The sequence below is a fragment of the Saccostrea echinata genome, unplaced genomic scaffold, assembly GCF_033153115.1.
Source record: "Saccostrea echinata isolate AGI-Se365-2 ecotype Australia unplaced genomic scaffold, CSIRO_AGI_Sech_v1 ptg000006l, whole genome shotgun sequence".
Classification (NCBI taxonomy): domain Eukaryota; kingdom Metazoa; phylum Mollusca; class Bivalvia; order Ostreida; family Ostreidae; genus Saccostrea; species Saccostrea echinata.
The window spans coordinates 8,359,270-8,380,000 of NW_026889755.1; the positions used below are offsets into that span (position 1 = coordinate 8,359,270).

The 20,731-nt window shown below is 33.8% G+C and overlaps 1 protein-coding gene across 1 annotated transcript in view; it reads right to left on the reverse strand.

Moving 5' to 3' along the window:
• Positions 1–8,913: 8,913 nt before the first annotated feature.
• Positions 8,914–20,731, reverse strand: part of LOC133180493 (receptor-type tyrosine-protein phosphatase T-like) — a 16,193-nt gene continuing 4,375 nt past the window's right edge. Inside the window, exons 5-20 of the mRNA XM_061315005.1 lie at positions 18,343–18,590; positions 18,120–18,207; positions 17,944–18,008; positions 17,562–17,598; positions 15,354–15,451; positions 14,966–15,094; positions 14,312–14,460; positions 13,906–14,041; positions 13,450–13,596; positions 13,149–13,236; positions 11,621–11,694; positions 11,080–11,214; positions 10,850–10,969; positions 10,558–10,703; positions 9,433–9,568; positions 8,914–9,124 (exon numbers count right to left, since the gene is read on the reverse strand). Of these exons, the coding sequence (XP_061170989.1) occupies positions 9,035–9,124; positions 9,433–9,568; positions 10,558–10,703; positions 10,850–10,969; positions 11,080–11,214; positions 11,621–11,694; positions 13,149–13,236; positions 13,450–13,596; positions 13,906–14,041; positions 14,312–14,460; positions 14,966–15,094; positions 15,354–15,451; positions 17,562–17,598; positions 17,944–18,008; positions 18,120–18,207; positions 18,343–18,590 (1,886 nt within the window). The 3' untranslated portion in view covers positions 8,914–9,034. The remainder of the gene's footprint in view (positions 9,125–9,432; positions 9,569–10,557; positions 10,704–10,849; positions 10,970–11,079; positions 11,215–11,620; positions 11,695–13,148; positions 13,237–13,449; positions 13,597–13,905; positions 14,042–14,311; positions 14,461–14,965; positions 15,095–15,353; positions 15,452–17,561; positions 17,599–17,943; positions 18,009–18,119; positions 18,208–18,342; positions 18,591–20,731) is intronic.

A 20,731-nucleotide genomic window follows, 5' to 3' on the forward strand; every position in this document is an offset into this window, starting at 1 on the left:
TACCATTTCTTAGTCCTACACAAAGAACAACGCGTTCATAATAACACGTTATCCCTCACCAGAGGAAGCTGTTGACTTCCTGCGCATGCTCACTGAAGATGCATCAGATATTGTGATTTGTATGGATCGCTTGGAAGATGTTAAATCAGTGAGTAGATGTTTTGATTTAATGTTTATGCAATATATTTTGTCCAAAAAGTACCTGTACTTAAATGGAGAATTTATATGTTCGTCATGCAATTTATAACAGACAGAAACGTGGATGCCTTCTGCCAACAAACCAAAATCTGTATACCCATTTACTGTACACTGCGAATTTAAGCAAGTTAGTGAAATGTGTTGCAAAGGTACCCCAATCTACATATGTCAGGATGGAGTAAGTAGCATCTAATGGTACTGGAAAGGTAACAGGGTTTAAATTCTACAGATACTTGACTATGTTTATGCCCCCCTTTGAATATTTGCAAATCATCGAATTTCTACTAAGTAAACGTGAATTACTTTTCAAAGCAAAGGAAAACGGAGATTTTGAACATGATGAAAAAAAACTTTTAATGGACGTTAACAAACAAAATGAAGATTTTTTGATTTACTAATCATTCTTATATTTCTCTCTCTTTTCTATTTTCTTCTTATTTTTTTTAAACAGTTCATTTGATGTATACGGTAAAATTTGTCTAATCCGCACACCACTTGTTTGAAGACAGTAGTGATTAGACAACATTCTGGATAAGAGATCATTTTTATCTAACGAGTTAACTCAAAGGGACTTGAATTTAACATCGTAATAGGCAAGATTTTAGAATACACAACGTTTGGATTAGACAAGTTATACTGTATTTACAGAGTATAAACATGTGATCAAAGGACAATGTATGGTAACGACCGAATTCGACCCTTGGTTTGACATTATATTCAAAACACGGTAAAAATTGTTATAGTTTGCAATTAAGAACTTTAAATGTTGTTTCTAAAAGACATCAATTTTGATAAAAAGCATAAAAGGGGGCCACAAGAGCGTGGTACAGTTGAACATTTTTACAACATTTTCGACGGGAATTACGTTAAATCCTAGATACTTTTCATCTCGAGGAACATGGAACACAAGCTTGCCCATCTACAATTTTCATACACAATATACATCTGTTATTTGTGCATGAAATATATTAATTTGGAAGATAGGCAAGCCTGAGCTCTGAAACAAAATGTGCTTTGAAATTGATAAAAATGTAAATAAAATTAAAACATTCGGGACATGACAAACATTTTTTACCTTCCTGTGACTAATGTGTATCACATTGCTGAGAATCAACGTTCATTTTGTAACAGGGATAACAGGTTTTGATAATGAACTATTGCATCGTTCTAAGAGACACTAAAAGCAGGGGCCAGAAAGGGGTCTTCGTCTACCTTGTCCTTTACAGATTTATCAACAATATAAGTGAATCTACAAGTTTCTCTAATTAAAGTTTTTTTTTTGGTTACTTAATATATTAATCGCGATGCTTATTCTGTAGAAATCTAGCAATTATCTTATTTACAGTCCCTGAAACGTTCTACTTTCCCACTTGAACGGTGAGCGAACGCTGAACGAACGCTGAACAAACGCAGAGCGAACGGTGAGTGAACGATGTGTGAACGCTGAACGCAACTTGGTGAACGATGTGTGAACGGTGAACGATTTGTTCGGAATGCCTCTGATCTTTTCCTTACATTGAAACTATTCTATTGTATGTATGCCTGGTGCTAAAAAATAAATGAATAATAAATAAATAAACAAATCAATGAAAAGTATCCTAAGAAAGACGATACAGGCACATTAAGTAAACTTTTTAATTTAAGTTTTTAACAATATTTTCTGCGCATATGTACGATGTTTAAATTCAACTTTTTAATAACACGATTTTTATATCTGTAAAACATTGTAATTGTTACCGAACGATGTAGTATAAAAGAAAAAATTAATCTAGTTGTAAAATAAATATGTTTATTCTTATTTGATATATAAAATCATTACAAATAATGTGGATTTTAGAAGAGCAAACTACGGACTTATAGAATGAATTACAACGGTTGTAACAACCATACATGTACATATATTTCCGTGCCAAGCCGATTCCGTGTAAAATAATGAGAAAAAAAATAAAATATTTTACAAAGGTATGTGGACGTACTGCATAAATACACCCGTATTTTAAAATTTTAATGCAATAATATATTTATCAGTCAGTTTTAATTTTCATGATGATTTACTGAGCAGATTTCTACATGTTTCCCGGCCGTGATTATACTCGGACAAGATGATACAGAGACATTCATATTATTTGTTATATATTAAGTTTTCACAACTTCATATTTAAGTAATATGCTGTCATAGTTTTTATTAAACAGACAAATGAAAGAGAGAGATTCGGTTTTACCCCCCCCCCCCTTCTCAAATGTTTGTATTCGCTTCGTGATCGGGAGGTCGTGAGTTCGAATCTCGGCCGCGACAGACCTAAGTCGATAAAAAATAGGTAGCAACTGTTCCTTCGCCATGCGCTCGGCGCTTTGAAGTGAAACTTGCGGGTCTTTCGGATGAGACCTCAAAAAACGAGGCCCCGTGTCACGGCAGGCGTTGGCACGATAAAGATCCCTCACTGCTCAATGGCCCTGAGTGCCGAGTAAAGGTCAAAATTTGAAGCCCTTCACCGGTATATGGTGACGTCTCTATATGAGTGAAAAATTCTCGAATGGGACGTAAAACAATATACAATCAATCAATCAATCAAATGTTTGTACCTATATCAAATAAAATTTCTTAATTATTTTCTAAATATACCGGGCAATGAAAAAACTATTTTTATCACCAAACCTATTTGTGTTACAGTCATAATCGGTTTTTATTTTCCTGCTTCAAGTTCACACGAAGTCCACGGGCTTGACCTGTCAATCAAAATCAATCGACACTGTGCAGGTGTGAAAGTCTCGTCACACCGAAGGCAAAGTGTTAAGTATCTCCAAGAAGTTTTAACATTTTTTCTTATCATTTCTAGATCTGATTCCAACATTTCTAAAAAAAAAAAATTATAATAAATGAATAAAATACATTGGGAATAAACACTTGGAATGATTAAGCCGCTTGAATTTGAAACCTACTCCCTGTCAATTTAAAATATCACCGCCGGCACATGTATATTTTGAACTACTACTGTTTAATGACTTTGTTTAGATGCATGTTTGTTTTGAGACTGAAATTTTTGTGCTACAAAACACATTAACTTCTATTTAAATGTTAATTAAAATATACTGGAAATAATACCTAAGTAACAGATTTACGGGAAAGGGGGGGGGGGGGCTCTTAATTATATCTAATGGCAAACATATAAAGTTACGGTGAAAAATATCATTACTGGAGAATCACTTTGGTTATATTAATGATAAGCATGTTATAAAGGCATTTCTCTCTCTCTAATTAAAGACTTTATGTTTGTAAAGTAGAAAAAAAATTCTATAATGTATTACATTTTAAACAAATATTTTTTTCAAACCACACTATCAATTTAATTCCCTCTAAAGATATTTAATTAACTGGATAGCTGCAGTACTGTTTATAATCCTCAGAATTAGTTCTAACATGTATTTCTGTATTATTTGAAAAAAAGGTGTTAGAAATAAATATGTTCGTATTTCTGCTGAAGTTGGTAAATTAATTGATTTCGGTTATTATCTATCCATTAACGATTTGTCGTCTTTAACATAACAACAAAATGTTGCAGTGCTTGAAGCATCTGTATATTGCCCGTATTTAAATTCAATTTTTCAGCATCGTTCTACATAGGTACATACATGTACTTATAAAAACATTTATTTTCCAGATAAATTTAATAAATAACCTTAATAAAAAACAGCTAAGTTAGAATAATAAAAATAAATATTGTAGATAATTTTTTTGTTTAAACACGATATGTTAATTATTAAATTTGTAAATCCTTACTTAGAAAAAGATAAGTCCATTCACTTCTGAGTTCCGAATGACAATACAGACTGAACGATAAGTGAACGCTGAACGCAAGGTGAACGAACGAAGAGCGAACGCTTTGTGAACGGTGAACGCGAGCGCACGGTGAACGCAAAACTGTTAACGGAGAGCGAACGGTGAACGCACGCTGAACGAACGGAAAAATGGGAAAGTAGACGTTTCAGGGACTGTAATAGGTTTTTTTTTTTTTTACCTTAGTGAATCTTGATTTATGAACATTTTTCTTTAGTCAAAAAAGCGGGGTTTCTCAGCGTCAATTATAGAGCCAAAAGAAAGCTGGTATTCAAATGAACCTAACAAAGCTGAATTACAGATAAGAAATTTGTTATCCTTCGCTGGTTATTTAAAGACAGAGGGTCCTATAACAATCGTAAGCAGGTATATCAAAGTTAAAGAATTACGAAGTATTCATAGGAGGATTTTACAATGATAACAACAACAATGTTCTAGATTAGCCTTTTTATGATTTTATAATATGTACATGTACGAGTATTGTATATACATATAATTTATATTTTATCATTTTTCAATTTCTCTGTAAAATTATTTATAACCCTTTGCTTTCATGCTAAGGCATACATAATGATGAATCGTACACGTGCTTTTGATTTCAAGTGACGGTGCATCCCTTTGTGGAGTGTTCTGTGCGTTACACAATACAAAACAACAGTTCTATATGGACGGGGAAGTGGACATTTTCTCTACTGTCCGTCACTTACAGATACGACGGCCAGAACTCTGCTCTACAATGGTATATTCTATTATAAATGTTGTCAAGTTACTTATTTTGATGGGTTACAAATGGTTCGAAAAAATAAAAAAAAAATTGATTCGTGGTTAGTAGACAGACATGATACAGTTGTTTGATTTTTGTTTTTTTTAATTTTGTGGTTGACATGATGTCTTGGGTGTCTTCCGACCAAGAAAACGAAAAAGAGTGATTTTACAGTTCCTATTAAATATAAAATATACGATAGTCTATTCAGCGAAATTCACATTAACTATGTGTCCTTTTATAAGAAAAAGTGAGGGACAGACAGAATACAAAATATTCATATGTTTGTTTGTTTTTTATTTTAGGAGGAGTATAAAATGATTTACGATGGGTTCGAATCTTTGAGAAAGCCAATAATTGGATGCGGCACATGCTTTCTCGAAGTTCGTAGGAACATACAGAGTTTGAGGAAATCGTCAAAGCGTTGAAGGAATATTTATTGACACATATATTGTGATTAGAGACTGAATAATACACTTTTCCTTTTAATAGTTTCTGATTGAGAGGTCATTATGTTGTTGGTTGCTGTGGTGTTTAAGACGTCTTTGCTGCATAAATTAACATTCATTTCTGGTGGCAGGAAATCTCGCTGACATCATAAGCAGTTATATATCAGTCTTCAATATTAAATATTATAACTTTTACTGTTTGAATTGAAATGCTTGATTTTGCTTCTATTTGATTCTGCTGTTTTAAAGTCAAATCACAAAACCCGCTACTGGGTTGTATGATCTACATATCAATCTATTATTACAAACTGTATGCTGATTTATCTTTTTAACTTGCTCATTTAAACGCTTGTTTAATAAATACTTGTATGCTAGTTATGCTTATTTCTTATGCTGATCTGATGCTCTGAATACATATGATTTTTGTCAAACATTGTCTCTCACTTAGTTAATGTAAATTACTTTGTGAAAATTATTTTATGTCTTGTACACACAGGTCTCCAATCAATCAATTTGATATTTGCGCAGATTAAATAAATAATTACTCCAAACTCCATGTTTATCATTGTGCTGATTTTTTTTATTTAGGAGATGTGTCGACTTGATATTTCAAAGCATTTTGTACGTGTTGGTCACGGCGGGTGTGACCGGTCAACAAGGGATGCCTACTCCTCCTAGGCACCTGATCCCACCTCTGAAATATCCATGGGTCCGTGTTTTAAGATCACTCACATATTTGTATTCTTTATAGATTTTTTTTAAAGCGATCACTGTTCGTTATCTTCACCTTTTTGATTTAAAATAAGCTTTAGACCTTATTGAATGTTCCATGACACTTGTTTATGATAACTCTATTTTTCATAGATATAAATTGAAGGAAGTGGTAGGAAAATATTATATACCTGTTTATAAATTGGTTCAAATAAAAAAAGCCAGTTGTGAACTGAAGAACGAAGTTAAGGGCCCACTTTCTTCAAATCAAGGCACCTAGTTTAAGGACGGGATCACGACAGAGGATCCAACATTTACATTAAAATAAATGGGTAAAAGTCTTTGAAGACCTTATTCTCAAGAACAATAATAGAATTTTTCCTTTGCATACTATCTAAAATTCGATCAGTTTTTTTTAAATAATAGTCCTCGAGGCTAAGTATGCGTAAATCGGGGATCATATTTTAAATGTTTTTAAAGTTAACGCCTTCTCTATACTAGCAAGTCTATATTAGCCATACTGATGGTGGAGCGTCCCCATAATAATTAGATTCAAGTTCGGAATGCCATGATCCTTTGGAGCCAGATTTTTTCATTTGAAAAAAGGGAAATCCAATCTTGTAAGAAGAAAATCAGGGAGAGGGTGATTCAGACTAACGTTATGGCATATTGGCCTTTGTTAACCCATATCTGTCGTCCATAAATAAGACAAGCCGCAACCATTCATAATACTCTATAGTAAGCGAAGGCAAGAGATGTAACAATAGTAAGCCCAAGGCAAGAGATGTAACGATGCCAATGAATGTATATTTGTAGTACGTATACGTATGTCCTTTGCTTGAGATGTCAAAGTGAAGAAAACGAACAGTGCTCGATCTAAAAAAAAAAATTCTACATCTATTACAAATTTGTTATCAAGGCATAAAAGAAATTTCAAAAATGGGGTCAGATGCCTAGGAGGAATACACATTCCCTGTTGACATGTCACACCTGCTATGAGCTATACGTATTGATCAGTTAGAGAGAACATTGCTTACTCAAATTTAGTATAAAAGCAAATGCCAATTGGTATGAAACAAATCAGCCAAAGCACGACCAAGTGATGCGTTATATTCGCTCACAAGATCACTGTTACGACAAAATAATTTACGAAATTTACAAAAAACGATTTTTCCCCAGAAGGTAATCTTTTTTTCTCGGGTTATCGATAACCACAAGTAGGAGTCTACCAAGTTAATGTACTAGCGTTCAAATCTTACAATGTCTGAGGTGAAATTCTTTTTTTATTTACATCAATTTTCGTACATCCTCCTACTTTACAACGTTACAATAAAACTTGAACAATTTTGGCAAACATATCTATTTCGCAACCCAGAGGAAGATTGTGTTCTTTGCAGATAACGATCACGCTATACATGTACATAGCTTAAACGAATTCGTTGTATTGTTTTGTTCAAATACATGTATTTTGATTTAAAGACTCCAGTTTTTCGAAAATGTCTAAACGTGATCCACGATACGAAGAATGTGCATTATTTGTGCTAAGCTACATCGTTTAAATGAAACAAAACTAGCTAATGTCTGTGTAATTGAATATAAAATAAAATTAAACAAGATGTGTTTGTGAAACATTATGCCCCCGTATGGCAGCTTATTGCGAAGGTTAAAGTTTCTCAAATGCAAGTCAAAATCCAGGCCAAAAGATAAAAAAAAATGTTGGTACCCAAAGAAAGGTCTTGTCTCGAGGAATATACATGTGAAATTTGAAAGACCTAGCTGCAACTGTTCAAAAGTTAGGGCGAAGGTTAAAGTTTTTTAAAAGTAGGTAAAATGTCAAGGTCAAAGTGGTTGGTATCCAAAGAAAGCTCTTGTCACAAGAATTACATTTGTGAATTATGAAAGCCCTAGCACTAACCATTCAAACGTTATGGCCAAGGTTAAAATTTTTCAAAAGTAGGTCAAACTCCTATGTCAAGGTCAAAGAGTCAAAGTGGTTGGTATCCAAAGAAAGGTTATGTCACAAGGATTAAATATGTGAAGTAACAAAGCCCAAGCATCAACCATTCAAAAGTTATGGCCAAGGTTAAAGTTTTTCAAAAGTAGGTCAAACTCCTAGGTCAAGGTTAAAAGGTCAAAGTGGTTGGTATCCAAAAAAAAAGTCTTGTCACAAGGATTACATATTTGAAGTATGAAAGCCCTAGCTCCAACCATTCAAAAGTTATGGCCAAGGTTAAAGTTTTTCAAAAGTAGGTCAAACTCCAAGGTCAAGGTCAAAGGGTCATTGTGGTTGGTGTCCAAAGGAAGGTCTTGTCACAAGAATTACATATGTGAAATATAAAAGCCCTAGCTCCAACCATTCAAAAGTTATGGCCAAGGTTAAAGTGTTTTCAAAAGTAGGTCAAACTCCAAGGTCAAGGTCAAAAGGTCAAAGTTGTTGGTATCCAATGGAAGGCCTTGTCACAAATACATGTGAAGTTTGAAACCCCAAGCACCAACTGTTCAGAAGTTATGGCCAAGGTTAAAGTCTCATAATATTTTGCAAAAGGGGTCAAACTCCAAGGTCAAGGTCAAAAGGTCAAATATGATGGTACTCAAAGAAAGGTCTTGTCACAAGGAATACACATGAGAAATATGAAAGTCATAGCTCCAACCAATCAAAAGTTATGGGCAAGGTTAAAGTTGACAACAGACAGACAGACAAACAGACAGACAGGACAAAAACAATATACCCCCGGGATCTTTCGATCCGGGGGCATAAAAAAATTTGAATCATAATAAACATAATATTGTTATATTACACAAGTCTATCATACGTTTAAAATCGTAATATATAATCATTTAAATGTAAAGTTTAACATTCTATAATAGAGATACAGAACATACATATACATGTATATTTTACCTATAGAAACAAGGCCTTATTTTGTATCAATAAATAAAAGTATAATAATGTTTGTTTTGATAATGAACATACAAAAGACTGTTCATATAAAAAGAAATATATTTCATTCTTATGAAAGAAAATAACAGATAGAAAATATTCATATTTCTAAAAACAGTCTTGCACGACGATGCTTTTTATTGGTTGTAGTAAACATTTTCCTTAGATGAGTCTTCTTGTACCCGGATGTAATCCAACACGACACCGTAAATCATTCTGTACTCCTCCTTAAAAACCATATAAGAATGAAAATATCAAATTCACAATAAGAATAAAAGAGTCCATAGAAGGATTTTTTGCCCCTAACTTTTTTTATGACCGTTTCTACCTCCAATGAAAAACAGAAAACTTACTTATGAAAGGTGAAATTCAGAAATTAATTATCATCTCATCTTAAAATATAAACAATAGTTATTTAAAGATTTTATGTTTTTATTTATTTCGGTTTTTGCATTTCTTTGTGGAGCTTTTCAGAGAATATTAATGTATATATATGAAATATATTTTTTTTTATGTTTTAATGATGAAAAATTACCATGGAAGAGCAGAGTTCTGGTCGTCTTATCTGTAACTGACGAACAGTAGAGAAAATGTCCACCTCTCCGTCCATAGACAACTGTTGTAGTACATTGTATACAGAGCAGAACACTCCACATAGGGATGCACCGTCACTGATAATCAAAAGCAATTTTTTTATCGTCAACATTCTTATGTCGCAACTAATAAAATTAATCAAATATTGCTTGATGTTTTCCTTAGATTTAACTCAATATATTCAAAATTCATTCTTTCAGAATAATATTTTACAAGGGGTCTTTTTTTTCCTATATACATATTTTTTATGAATAAGAACATTAGAATAAAGTCTGCACATAGAAGTACGAACTTCTACAGATTATCAAAATATCTTCCCTTTAAAAAACCGTTCACGGTAGCTCAGTCGGTAGAGCGCTCGCTCCGTGATCGGGAGGTCGTGAGTTCGAATCTTGGCCGCGACAGACCTAAGTCGATAAAAAATAGGTAGCAACTGTTCCTTCGCCATGCGCTCGGCACTTTGGAGTGAAAGTTGCGGGTCTTTCGGATGAGACCTTAAAAACCGAGGCCCCGTGTCACGGCAGGCGTTGGCACGATAAAGATCCCTCAGTGCTCAATGGCCCTGAGTGCCGAGTAAAGGTCAAAATTTGAAGCCCTTCACCGGTATATGGTGACGTCTCTATATGAGTGAAAAATTCTCGAATGGGACGTAAAACAATACACAATCAATCAATCAATCCCTTTAAAAATATGTGTTTTTAAAAAATGAAAGATATTTTAGGGTAAGTTTTGTTTGTTTTTTTTAAAATACACGTTAACATTTCTATTACTCCATTGTTAAGAAAACAAATACTATGTATGTTACATGCATTATGCATTGTCATCACCAGAATAGTCAGGGTCAAGTTGTCGAAATATTGAAGCTGATTAAACGTTTGAATTTACGGCAAATATTAATCTTATAGATATAGTATAATTCTATAAACACAACTATGGTTCCTTCATTAAACATTCTTTAGAAAGACTAACTTTCTATAGATCGCCATGTAAATTTATCTTATTTGTCTTGATCAAATCTTGACGAATATCCATACAGATAAATCCTACTATCAATATCATCAATCACCTGCTGACTATGGTAATAGCACCCTCTGTGTCACTCTGTAGTGCAAAGGTAACCATACGTAACATCTGTTCTGAAGCCTGGGAAAGCTGTGCATTTTTCAAGCTTCCTTTTGGCTCCACAATCGATACTGGAGATCCTTGGTCCGACTGAAAAGTTTAAATTGAGTTTAGTGTTATTGTGAATGGCAATGGATTTGGTATCATTTTATAAATATCATTTTAAATATCTTTACATCGAACTGATTTGAATCCACATTTTCTAAACGTAGCCCAGCAATACTATTTTTACCTACCCCTCTCTGTGTAATACTGATTGTCGTACATTTAATATCAGTAACCTGTTGATGCCCACATTGTACAGTAAAAGGAAACACAGTTTTCGAATTATTGGTGACTGGTAGCCATGTTTTGATCTGTCAAAATGAAGAAAATGGAATGAGGTAAATAGGTCAATTCAAAAATGACATTTTGTGTTTGTTAAAACAATTTTAAACACAATCTCAACGATGACTCATTTACTTACCGGCTTAATATCATTGAGAGGATCCATGCAAATCAACAAATCAGATTCGTGATCAGTGAGAAGGCGCAGGAAGTCTACAGCGTCCTCTGACGAGGGATATTGTGTCACTATGAACGCGTTGGGATTGGTATAAGACTACAAATACATAATTGAGACGCGGTTATCTTTGCCTTAAGTAAAGAAAAGCATTTGTATTGATTTAGCAAAAGAAATTTTCACTAAAGAGATTCTTACCCAGGTTCACGTAGAGTTTTGAAAACATTTGTCATTTGAAGTAAAAACTTCCCTATGGAATTTGGGTATAATGAAATCTCGGTTACAATAAAAATCGTTATGTCTTTACACTTTCTTAATTGAATATAAAGATTTTTTTAGTTAAAAGGAAGGAAAAATCATGTCCCTGGGACTTTTTAAGAGAATTTTTTTTTACATGATTCTTTTTATTTTTACAATATTGAATGAATTATGTAATATGATTGTCAGTAATTTTTTTTACGGATTATCACTGAAGGACTTTGATTGAAAATAAAATTTTACATACAGGAAGTGTAACTGCGTTAATGTAATTTCCACGCTTTGGCACACTTGAAGACAGGAAAACACTGTATTTGTCAACTGTACAAAAGGAAAGAAAAACCTGCATTTTCTAACAAATTGATTTTTTTCTTTTACTTACCCTACAATTTAAGTAGGCAATTAATCAAAGCAAGGGTGTACAATGCATGTAAATTTCATCAAGGAATGCATGAGTACTAATTAGCAAGGGAGACAATTTATACAATTCAATCACTTATCAGGGTTCGACACTAACTTTTTTAGGCTTTAGTCCTGCCGGACTAGTGCTTCTTTACTTTTACTAGTCCGCATGCAATTTTATGAGTCCGTCAAAAAAAGGAAAAATCAATGTTTTGGAACATTAATCTAAAAATAAACATTTCAATATACTTTTTTTTTTAAATATACTTTTATTAAATAAACAAAGCATTTACGTGAAAGGGTTTATTCCCCAGCACGGATTCTTTGAAATCTCGTGATCAACGAGTACGATCGTGTTCCCGATGTTACATTACATAAAAAAAACCGTCCTTCGGATGAAACCGTATAAACCGGGGTCCCGTGTCGCAGTAGGTGCTGGCAAGAAAAAGATCCCTCACTGCTCAATGGCCTTAAGTGCTGAGTATAGCTCTCCACCGGCAAGTGGTGGCATCTCCATATGAGTGAAAAATTCTCAAGAGGGGCGTTAAACAACATACAAACAAACAAACAAACATCCAAAATGTCTGACATCTTTCTTTTATGTGTCATATAAATTATGATCGCTAAAACGTTTTACTTCATATATATCAGTCGAAAAATTAAGCGCTGACTCGAAATTGTCTAACTACCCGCCAAGAAGCTAGAAAGCTAAAAATAAATGCGGGGTTTTCCAGTAAAAGTTGTGGAGAATCGGACATTAGTAAATTATTCATATTGTTTTCCAGGAATTTTTATTGGTCCGTTCGGACTAATTAGCCACAGATTTTATTAGTCCGAATAAAAATGTATTAGTCTGAGGCTAACGGACTAACGTTAGTGTCGAACCCTGACTTATGTATCAATTACTTATAAGCAAACAATAGTATTCAAAAAGTTGTCGACGTCTTAATGTAGACGTACTTAACAGTACATAGGGAAAATTATCCTGAATTATATAATGTTCTTATCAGAACTAGCTCTCCGAAAAAAAAAGACAGACCGGAATCTGGTTGTCCATTCCACTTTTTCAGATCTGCAGCTTATCCTTGATAAGAAGTTAATCTCAAAGTCACAGGGCATAAATGGCAAAAAGCCTTTGTGTTAGGAATGCAGCTTATGTCTTTTTCACGGGTAAAAATCATTTGTGGCAGAAGATGTACGGATGACAGATATTTTGTTAGAACCGATCAGAGGGAATTTTTTTGCCTCTATTATTAGTGAAGTGGCAGTTCTTTTAGGGAAATTATATTAAAAGATTCATTATTTCTTTCAATGATTAGTGAAGAGACAGTCTTTTAGGGAAATTACAGATAGATTCGATTTAAGCTACTTACGTGGAAGAACAGATGATTTACTATGTCCACTTTGTAAAGCGACTTTGTAATCAACTTCTGTGTACGAGGGCCGCACTTTTAGAAGATTCTAAAAGTTATTTTTTTTCAGTAATTTATTTCAAGTGAGATACGTATGTATTGGACATTTTTTGACACGTATTAATTTAAAAAATACATTTTACAAATATATAAATTTTTTTCATTTAATATGCCAAAATATAGTTTCAAGTATTTTCCATCAGATTTTTGCATTATGATTATTTTTTTTCTTTCCCAGTCCTGTGAGTTTGTTTCCAATTACCTGGAACTCCTCTCTTATTTCACATTTATTGACTGGTTTATCCCGTGTCATTAACTCTGCTCTCCTTACAAATTCTGATTTGGTGTGTAAGTATGTTGGCGCCTTAAATATGGAGTCAAGTGCCAGAAAAATAGTCATGTACTGTTCCTGATATATTGAAAAAAATATCAAACCATACGATGCTCGTCATAATCCTACCATTCTAATTTTCTATATTTTCCTGATTGAGATCTGAGCTTATTTAACTTTATTAGTGCATTTGATACATCTATTTTATTTAATTATTATCCATAAGCATTCTGCATGAAAGAATTGTGTAAACTGAACGACGTTTTGAAAATATTATTTTAGAACACTCTGCTCATCAGAATTAAAGTGTTTGAATAGTAATTTTTGTAAATTCATTAACTGTACATGTGAATAAAGTTTCAATTAACTAATTAATTGTTAACGCACATAAGTCTGAACCATGTTCATTCTGTTTTCCCTCATTTTCTTGACGTATTCCGCGATGTTGATTTTCCTGTTTGTTTTGCCAGCCTTGTACAAAGCGTCAATAGCGATATATGTGCCCGTTCGACCAATTCCAGCACTGAAATATAAGAAAATATATGATTTAGATATAAAACGAAGAATTCCATGTTAATACATAAATAATGTTGACAATTTAGTTCAAAGAATATTTGATATGGAATAAAAGTCCAGTTTTGCTGTGTTACTTGGTTAAAAAAAAATTTAAAAAGGGGGAAAGTTGCAGAAACCCTGTCTACCTTTCATTGATATATTTCTACAAAAAATTACATCTTCGTTTTCATCAAGAGCAAACGTTCGCTGTGTTTACAAATAACTTTGTTCATTTGACCTGCAGTGTACTAATGTTGGGCCTCCATTTTGTGTATCTTTTGACCTTGTCACGTGATCATGGAAAACTACAAGACAGAGCGGATCCGGTGTGCCGTGATCCGGCCAGGCGGTGTAGTGGTACTGTGTCACCATGCGAGATTTCTTTTGCTGATGATAAATAAACATAAAAAAGAATGTTGAATCTTCTACAATTTCAATTCTATGGGTGATATGCATTACGAGAAAGGATAATTTGCATTGGTGTTAAGTTTAATAAAACATAGTATTTATTTCCTGTAAATATGATTTTTAATACACTTAAGCCTTCCTGAAGCAAAATTGTAAAGTTCTGACCCCTAAGAAAGGACAATTTTTTTTGGGGGGGGGGGAGGGGGGACAATATCTCTTTTTTTAAAAAGTGATTTACATTTTAAAAAATCCTTCCAGAAATAATGAATTCTTTTATTAAAGTGTCAGATCCATTTTTATTCAAACAGTGTAAAAAATTCAATGTTACCGGAACATTAGTATGAAACTTTTCAGTGTTAGGGACAGCTTGTTGTGTGAATTAATTTCCAACACTGAGGGGGAGAACACCATTTTGAAGCTTTATCTCTGATAAAATTTATATTTCATTGTAAAATCAAAACTATTGAAAATGTTATTGACTTACCACTTTATTGGTAATTCTGAATTTCCTGATATTGTAATAGGCATAGATTTTCTCTTCCTCCCCACGTAAGGAAATCACACCAAAAGTACTGGATTGATGTAAATCAGGCCAGTACTTAAAGCATTTTGTCTAGTAAGTAAACGTTTAATAAAGTAAGAGTAAATATTAAAAAAATCTGTTGAATATAAAATTACATATCCTAGGAGGAGTAGGAAAACAAAAAAAGCTGATTTTTTAATTTGACGACATTAGAGGTACACTGTTAAATATTAATTTCTGTAAAGATGAAACATTATAAAATTAGCTATCATTTTGTCCTGGTTTGTGAAAAATCACATCAGCCCCAAAATGCAATTTCCTGGGACTTGTAAACTTAAGATTTAATTACTTTTTTTCCTTCTATGAGGTTGGTAACCATAACTATTTGGTTTACTTCTTCTTGCCATATCATTGTCCAAAAGTCTGTAACAGTGTTCTGACGAGGTCCTTGATACAGAATTAAATATATATTTGCAAAATTAGATATGCTTGAGCGTCATTCAAAAAATACGTCTATAAAGTCCTCCTCTTCCTAGCATTTTCACAAAATATAAGATCAACACATTTTCAGATGTGCATACATCTTTCATCGACGTGTGATGTTTCTTTCATTTCACAGGATGAACCTACACCATTCAGTTAGCTGAATGGTGACTGAAAGGTCTGGAAAAGTCAATGAATAGCAGAGTTGTGCCATTCAGTCACCTTGTACATTCAGTCACCTTTCCGTTAACTGAATGGCAGAGTTACATCCTGTGTTTGGTCAAGTGGAACTCATGTTACTTAATCTTTAAAAACATGCTTTCCCACCACGGAGCACTTTTAACAATACTGTAACGTCAAAAACAACGAAATGAAAGTTACTCAAAAATATTCTCCATCTACATTTCAAACACGGTTTATAGCCCTTCCCCATTCATTAAAACTGTCTCCATAATACTTGACACTCTTAGTTAGATAAGCATTGCTCGAGTAAATTAAGTTAGTTTGTCAGATTTTCAAATTCTTTACCGTGTAGCTCTGCTATAAAAAGTTCCTTAACAGTGAAGCGCGCTTAAGAATTTTCATCTTCTCAAGAACCACTGGGCCAATTTCAACCAAACTTGCCACAAAGTATCCTTGGGTAAAGGGGATTTTAATTTGTTCAAATGAAGGGCCATGCCTGCTTCCAAGGAGAGATAATTACGAATTTGTGGTAAACTAATGGCATCTTAAAAAAAATATTTCTTCTCAAAACCCACTATGCTAGAAAATATGAAACTTATGTGGAAGCATCCTCAGGTAGTGTAGATTCAAATTGTTAAAATCATGACCCTTGGGGGTAGGGTAAGGCCACAGTGGACGTTTTACATAGGAATACATAGCGAAAATATTTAAAAATCTTCTCAAGAACAGCAAAGCCACGATTTGCCATATTTACATGGGGTAGGTTGGGGCCACAGTGGCCGATCAAAGTTCTACAAAGGAATACATAGGGAATTTCTTTAAAAATCTTCTTCTCAAGAACAGCAAATCCATTGGTCATATTTGTATGGAATCAACCTCAGTAGTGTAGATTCAAGTTTGTTTAAAACATGACCTCTAGGGGTAGGGTAAGGCCACAGTGGGTGATCAAAATTTTACATAGGAATACATAGGAAAAATCTTTTAAAAATCTTACTCTCAAGAACAGCAAAGCTGTGATTGGTCATAATAAAATAAAAGCATTCTCAAGTAATGTAGATTAAAATTTGTTCAAATCATAACCCCCAGGATTATAGAGGTGCCAAAGCAGGGGAACATACTTATAGAAAGGATCAATAAAAATTTCTACTTAAGAACAGGAAAGCCATTATTAGTTATATTAATTCAAAAGCATCTTTAGGTGGTATAGATTCAAGTTTGTTCAAATCATAAGCCCCCCCCCCCCCCAAAAAAAAACCACTTTAGTGTTGAAACTTTTGAATACTAAATAGATTTCTGCTTTTTCCTTGCCAAATTGCTCAGATGAGCGATGTGGTCCATGGGTCTTTTGTTTAAATCCATAATCTGTTTACTCTGGGACTGTCCTTTGCGTGATTCAAAGTCTCTACAAATCAGAGTTTATTTTAGATGTTTACCGAATTTTTGCAGTCTTTAATTAAAAATAATTTTGAAATACTGTATACCTTTTTTACGGAGTCATAATTATGCGAAGTCCCAATTTCTGTTTAATCCGCGCGCAGAAAATAACGTGGATTTCTTAGATAGCTTCTATTTGTCTTAAAAGTTCTTTAAGTATATTGGGACATATTTCCGCCGAAGATTTGTGGCCGTGTACATAGATTAAACATACGGAAAAATATACTTATAGAGTATATAGCATGATATATTTGATTTTTTTATTCAAATGATTTCGATATTTTGTAAAAATATGTCTACAGAATTTGATTATGAAATGACACGAGATAAAAAGTTATGAAAAGAATTTACCTCTTTTTTGAAGAACCCTAATTTTAATTCTTTAATTGTAATTTTGCTGTATTATGTGTTTATACAAAGATAATAAATGAATCAATGAACAGAAAGAAATCTTTACCTTGTGAAGCAATATATGCATTTATTTTATCAATACCCTGAAAATTAAAAAAAAAACAAAATATTTTATGACAGAAAGTCCTAGATGAATAACAAACTACTTTTAATCTGTAACGATCCTAAAAAGTATTCTGAAAATATTCGATACAGAGCGTTAACAAATAATGTAATAGTGTCTTTAAGACCTTACAATTTTCAGATAATGATTTTTTTTTCTCTTTTAAAAGACTAGTTTTTGTGCTTTTCATTTTCAGCATTTCTTCCTAATAGAAAAAACGGCTTCAGAGGAATCCATTAGGTTTTTAAGAATCTGATTTCCGTACATATGATTTAATAGCACCATGAATAATATACTTTTTGAGTGTCATCTCATAAGCACTTACGTCAATAAAATTAGCGTTGATGTAGTTCGACTGACTGTTCAATAATTTGATTCTGGAATGATCGTCTGAAAGTATTAAATTTTTAAATTACTTTTTAAGTTTATTTAAAAAATACTACCGTCTGAATTATGTATCCACTTATTACTTCAACATCAGTATTTGAAGACATGACATACAAGGGAAGGTTGTCTTGTATCTGTTTTTAGGTAAGTTATCTGGTTGTTTTCCAGCGTTGCAAGGGTATCTCTCACCGTAAGGCATGCCCTAATTTTCAAATGAAATGATTTAAATCAATACAAAATGCATTTAAATGTTTTTGGAACTTGGTCAACTTTAAGTTACTATATGGTAAATCTATCGTACAAACCCTCACTAACTAAACGTCGTTCTTTTTCTTACCGCATACTCTCTTTTGAAGCCATCATCTTCATTTTTCCGTTTTTCCTCAATAGTACATTCTAATTCCTCAACATTTATATCTGGGATTGTTCTCTCATTTACATACAGGTCTCCGTATGGATTTTCTTCGTGTATTTTTTCATCATTGTCAATATCATCGTCCCCCTCAACTTTGCTAGTCTTTTGTGCAGATTGTGAATTTCCCTCCATATCCTCAACAATATTGTTTAAATCTGTCGGTGACGTAGCTTAATCGAAAAACATAGAGTAGTTACTGACAAAGAGTAGTTACTGACATTATTTGTCGAAAAGCGCATCTGGTCCATCAAGATTTGTACCGTGTATAATTTACATTGCTAAAATGTTAAGATTTGTTTCTGACTATCACAGCAAACTTGCAAACGTAATGCTCCTATTAAAAATCACCAATATGCTCGTTCAGAAATTCTAAATAACCGAAAATTTAACATTCAGCGCTTCAGGTAAAGGCAGTCTTATATTGTTTCAACTTGAAATTATATAGTTTATAACACTGAAATTAAATTAAGTGCAACCCACATTTTATTTTTTGCATGTTCCGTTTTATTAGCTCACCTGAGCCAAAGGCTTAAGTGAGCTTTTCTGATCAAAATTTGTCTGTTGTCTGTCGTCGGCCGTGGCGTTGTCGTTGTTGTCGTAAACTTTTCACATTTTCATCTTCTTCTGCAGAACTACAGGGCCAATTTCAACCGAACTTGGCACAGAGTATCCTTGGGTGAAGGGGATTCAAGTTTGTTCAAATGAAGGGCCACGCTTTCTTCAAAGGGGATATAATTGCGAATTCATGAAAAATTTATGGTAGCTTTCAAAAATCTTCTTCTCAAGAACCAATGTGTTAGAAAATATGAAAGTATGGAAGTATGCTCAGGTAGTGTAAATTCAAGATTGTTCAAATCATGACCCCAGGGGTAGGGTGGGGCCACGGTGGGCGATCAAAGTTTTACATAGGAATACATAGGGGGCATCTTTAAAAATCTTCTTCTCAAGAACAGCAAAGCCTTCATTAGTCATATTTACAGGGAAGCATCCTCGGGTAGTGTTGATTCAAGTTTGTTCAAATCGTGACACCCGAGGGTAGGGTGGGGCCACAGGGGGCGATCAAAGTTTTACATAGGAATACATAGGGAGTATCTTTAAAAATCTTCTCAAGAACAACAAAGCCATGATTGGTCATATTTATATGGAAGCATCCTCAGTTAATGTAGATTCAAGTTTGTTCAAATCATGACCCCCGGGGGTAGGGTGGGGCCACAGTGGGCGATCAACGTTTTACATAGGAATACATAGGGGGCATCTTTAAAAATCTTCTTCTCAAGAACAGCAAAGCCTTCATTAGTCATATTTACATGGAAGCATCCTCGGGTAGTGTTGATTCAAGTTTGTTCAAATCATGACACCCGAGGGTAGGGTGGGGCCACAGGGGGCGATCAAAGTTTTACATAGGAATACATAGGGAGTATCTTTAAAAACCTTCTCAAGAACAACAAAGCCATGATTGGTCATATTTATATGGAAGCATCCTCAGTTAATGTAGATTCAAGTTTGTTCAAATCATGACCCCCGGGGGTAGGGTGGGGCCACAGTGGGCGATCAAAGTTTTACATAGGATTACATAGGGAGCATCTTTAAAAACCTTCTTCTCAAGAATAAGAAAGCCATGATTGGTCATATTTATATGGAAGCATCCTCAGGTAGTGTAGATTCAAGTTTGTTCAAATCATGACCCTTGGGGGTAGGGTGGGGTCACAGTGGGCAATCAAAGTTTTACATAGGAATATATATGGAAAATATTCAAAAATCTTCTTCTCAAGAACAGCAAAGCTATGATTGGTCACATTAATATGGAAGCATTCTCAGGTGGTGTAGATTCAAATTTGTTCAAACCATGACCCCTGGGGGTAGGGTGGGACCACAATGGACGATCAAAGTTTTACATAGGAGTATATAAGAAAAATTTCAAAAAATCTTCTCAAAAACAACAAAGCTATGATGGATCATATTTATATGGAAGCATCCTCAGGTGGTGTAGATTCAAATTTGATCAAATCATGACCCCCGGGGTAGGATGGGGCCACAGTGGACGATCAAAGTTTTACATAGGAATATATAGGAGAATCTCAAAAAATCTTCTTCTCAAGAACAGCAAAGTCATGATTGGTCATATTTATATGGAAGCATCCTTAGATAGTGTAGATTCAAATTAGATCAAATCATGACCCTCAGGGGTAGGTAGGGGCCACAATGAAAGTTTAAACTTGTAGGAAAAAAGTCACAGTTAGTCAAAAAAAAATATGTAAGCATTCTTAGTTAGTGTAGATTCAATTTTGCTCAAATCATACCCCCCTCCCGT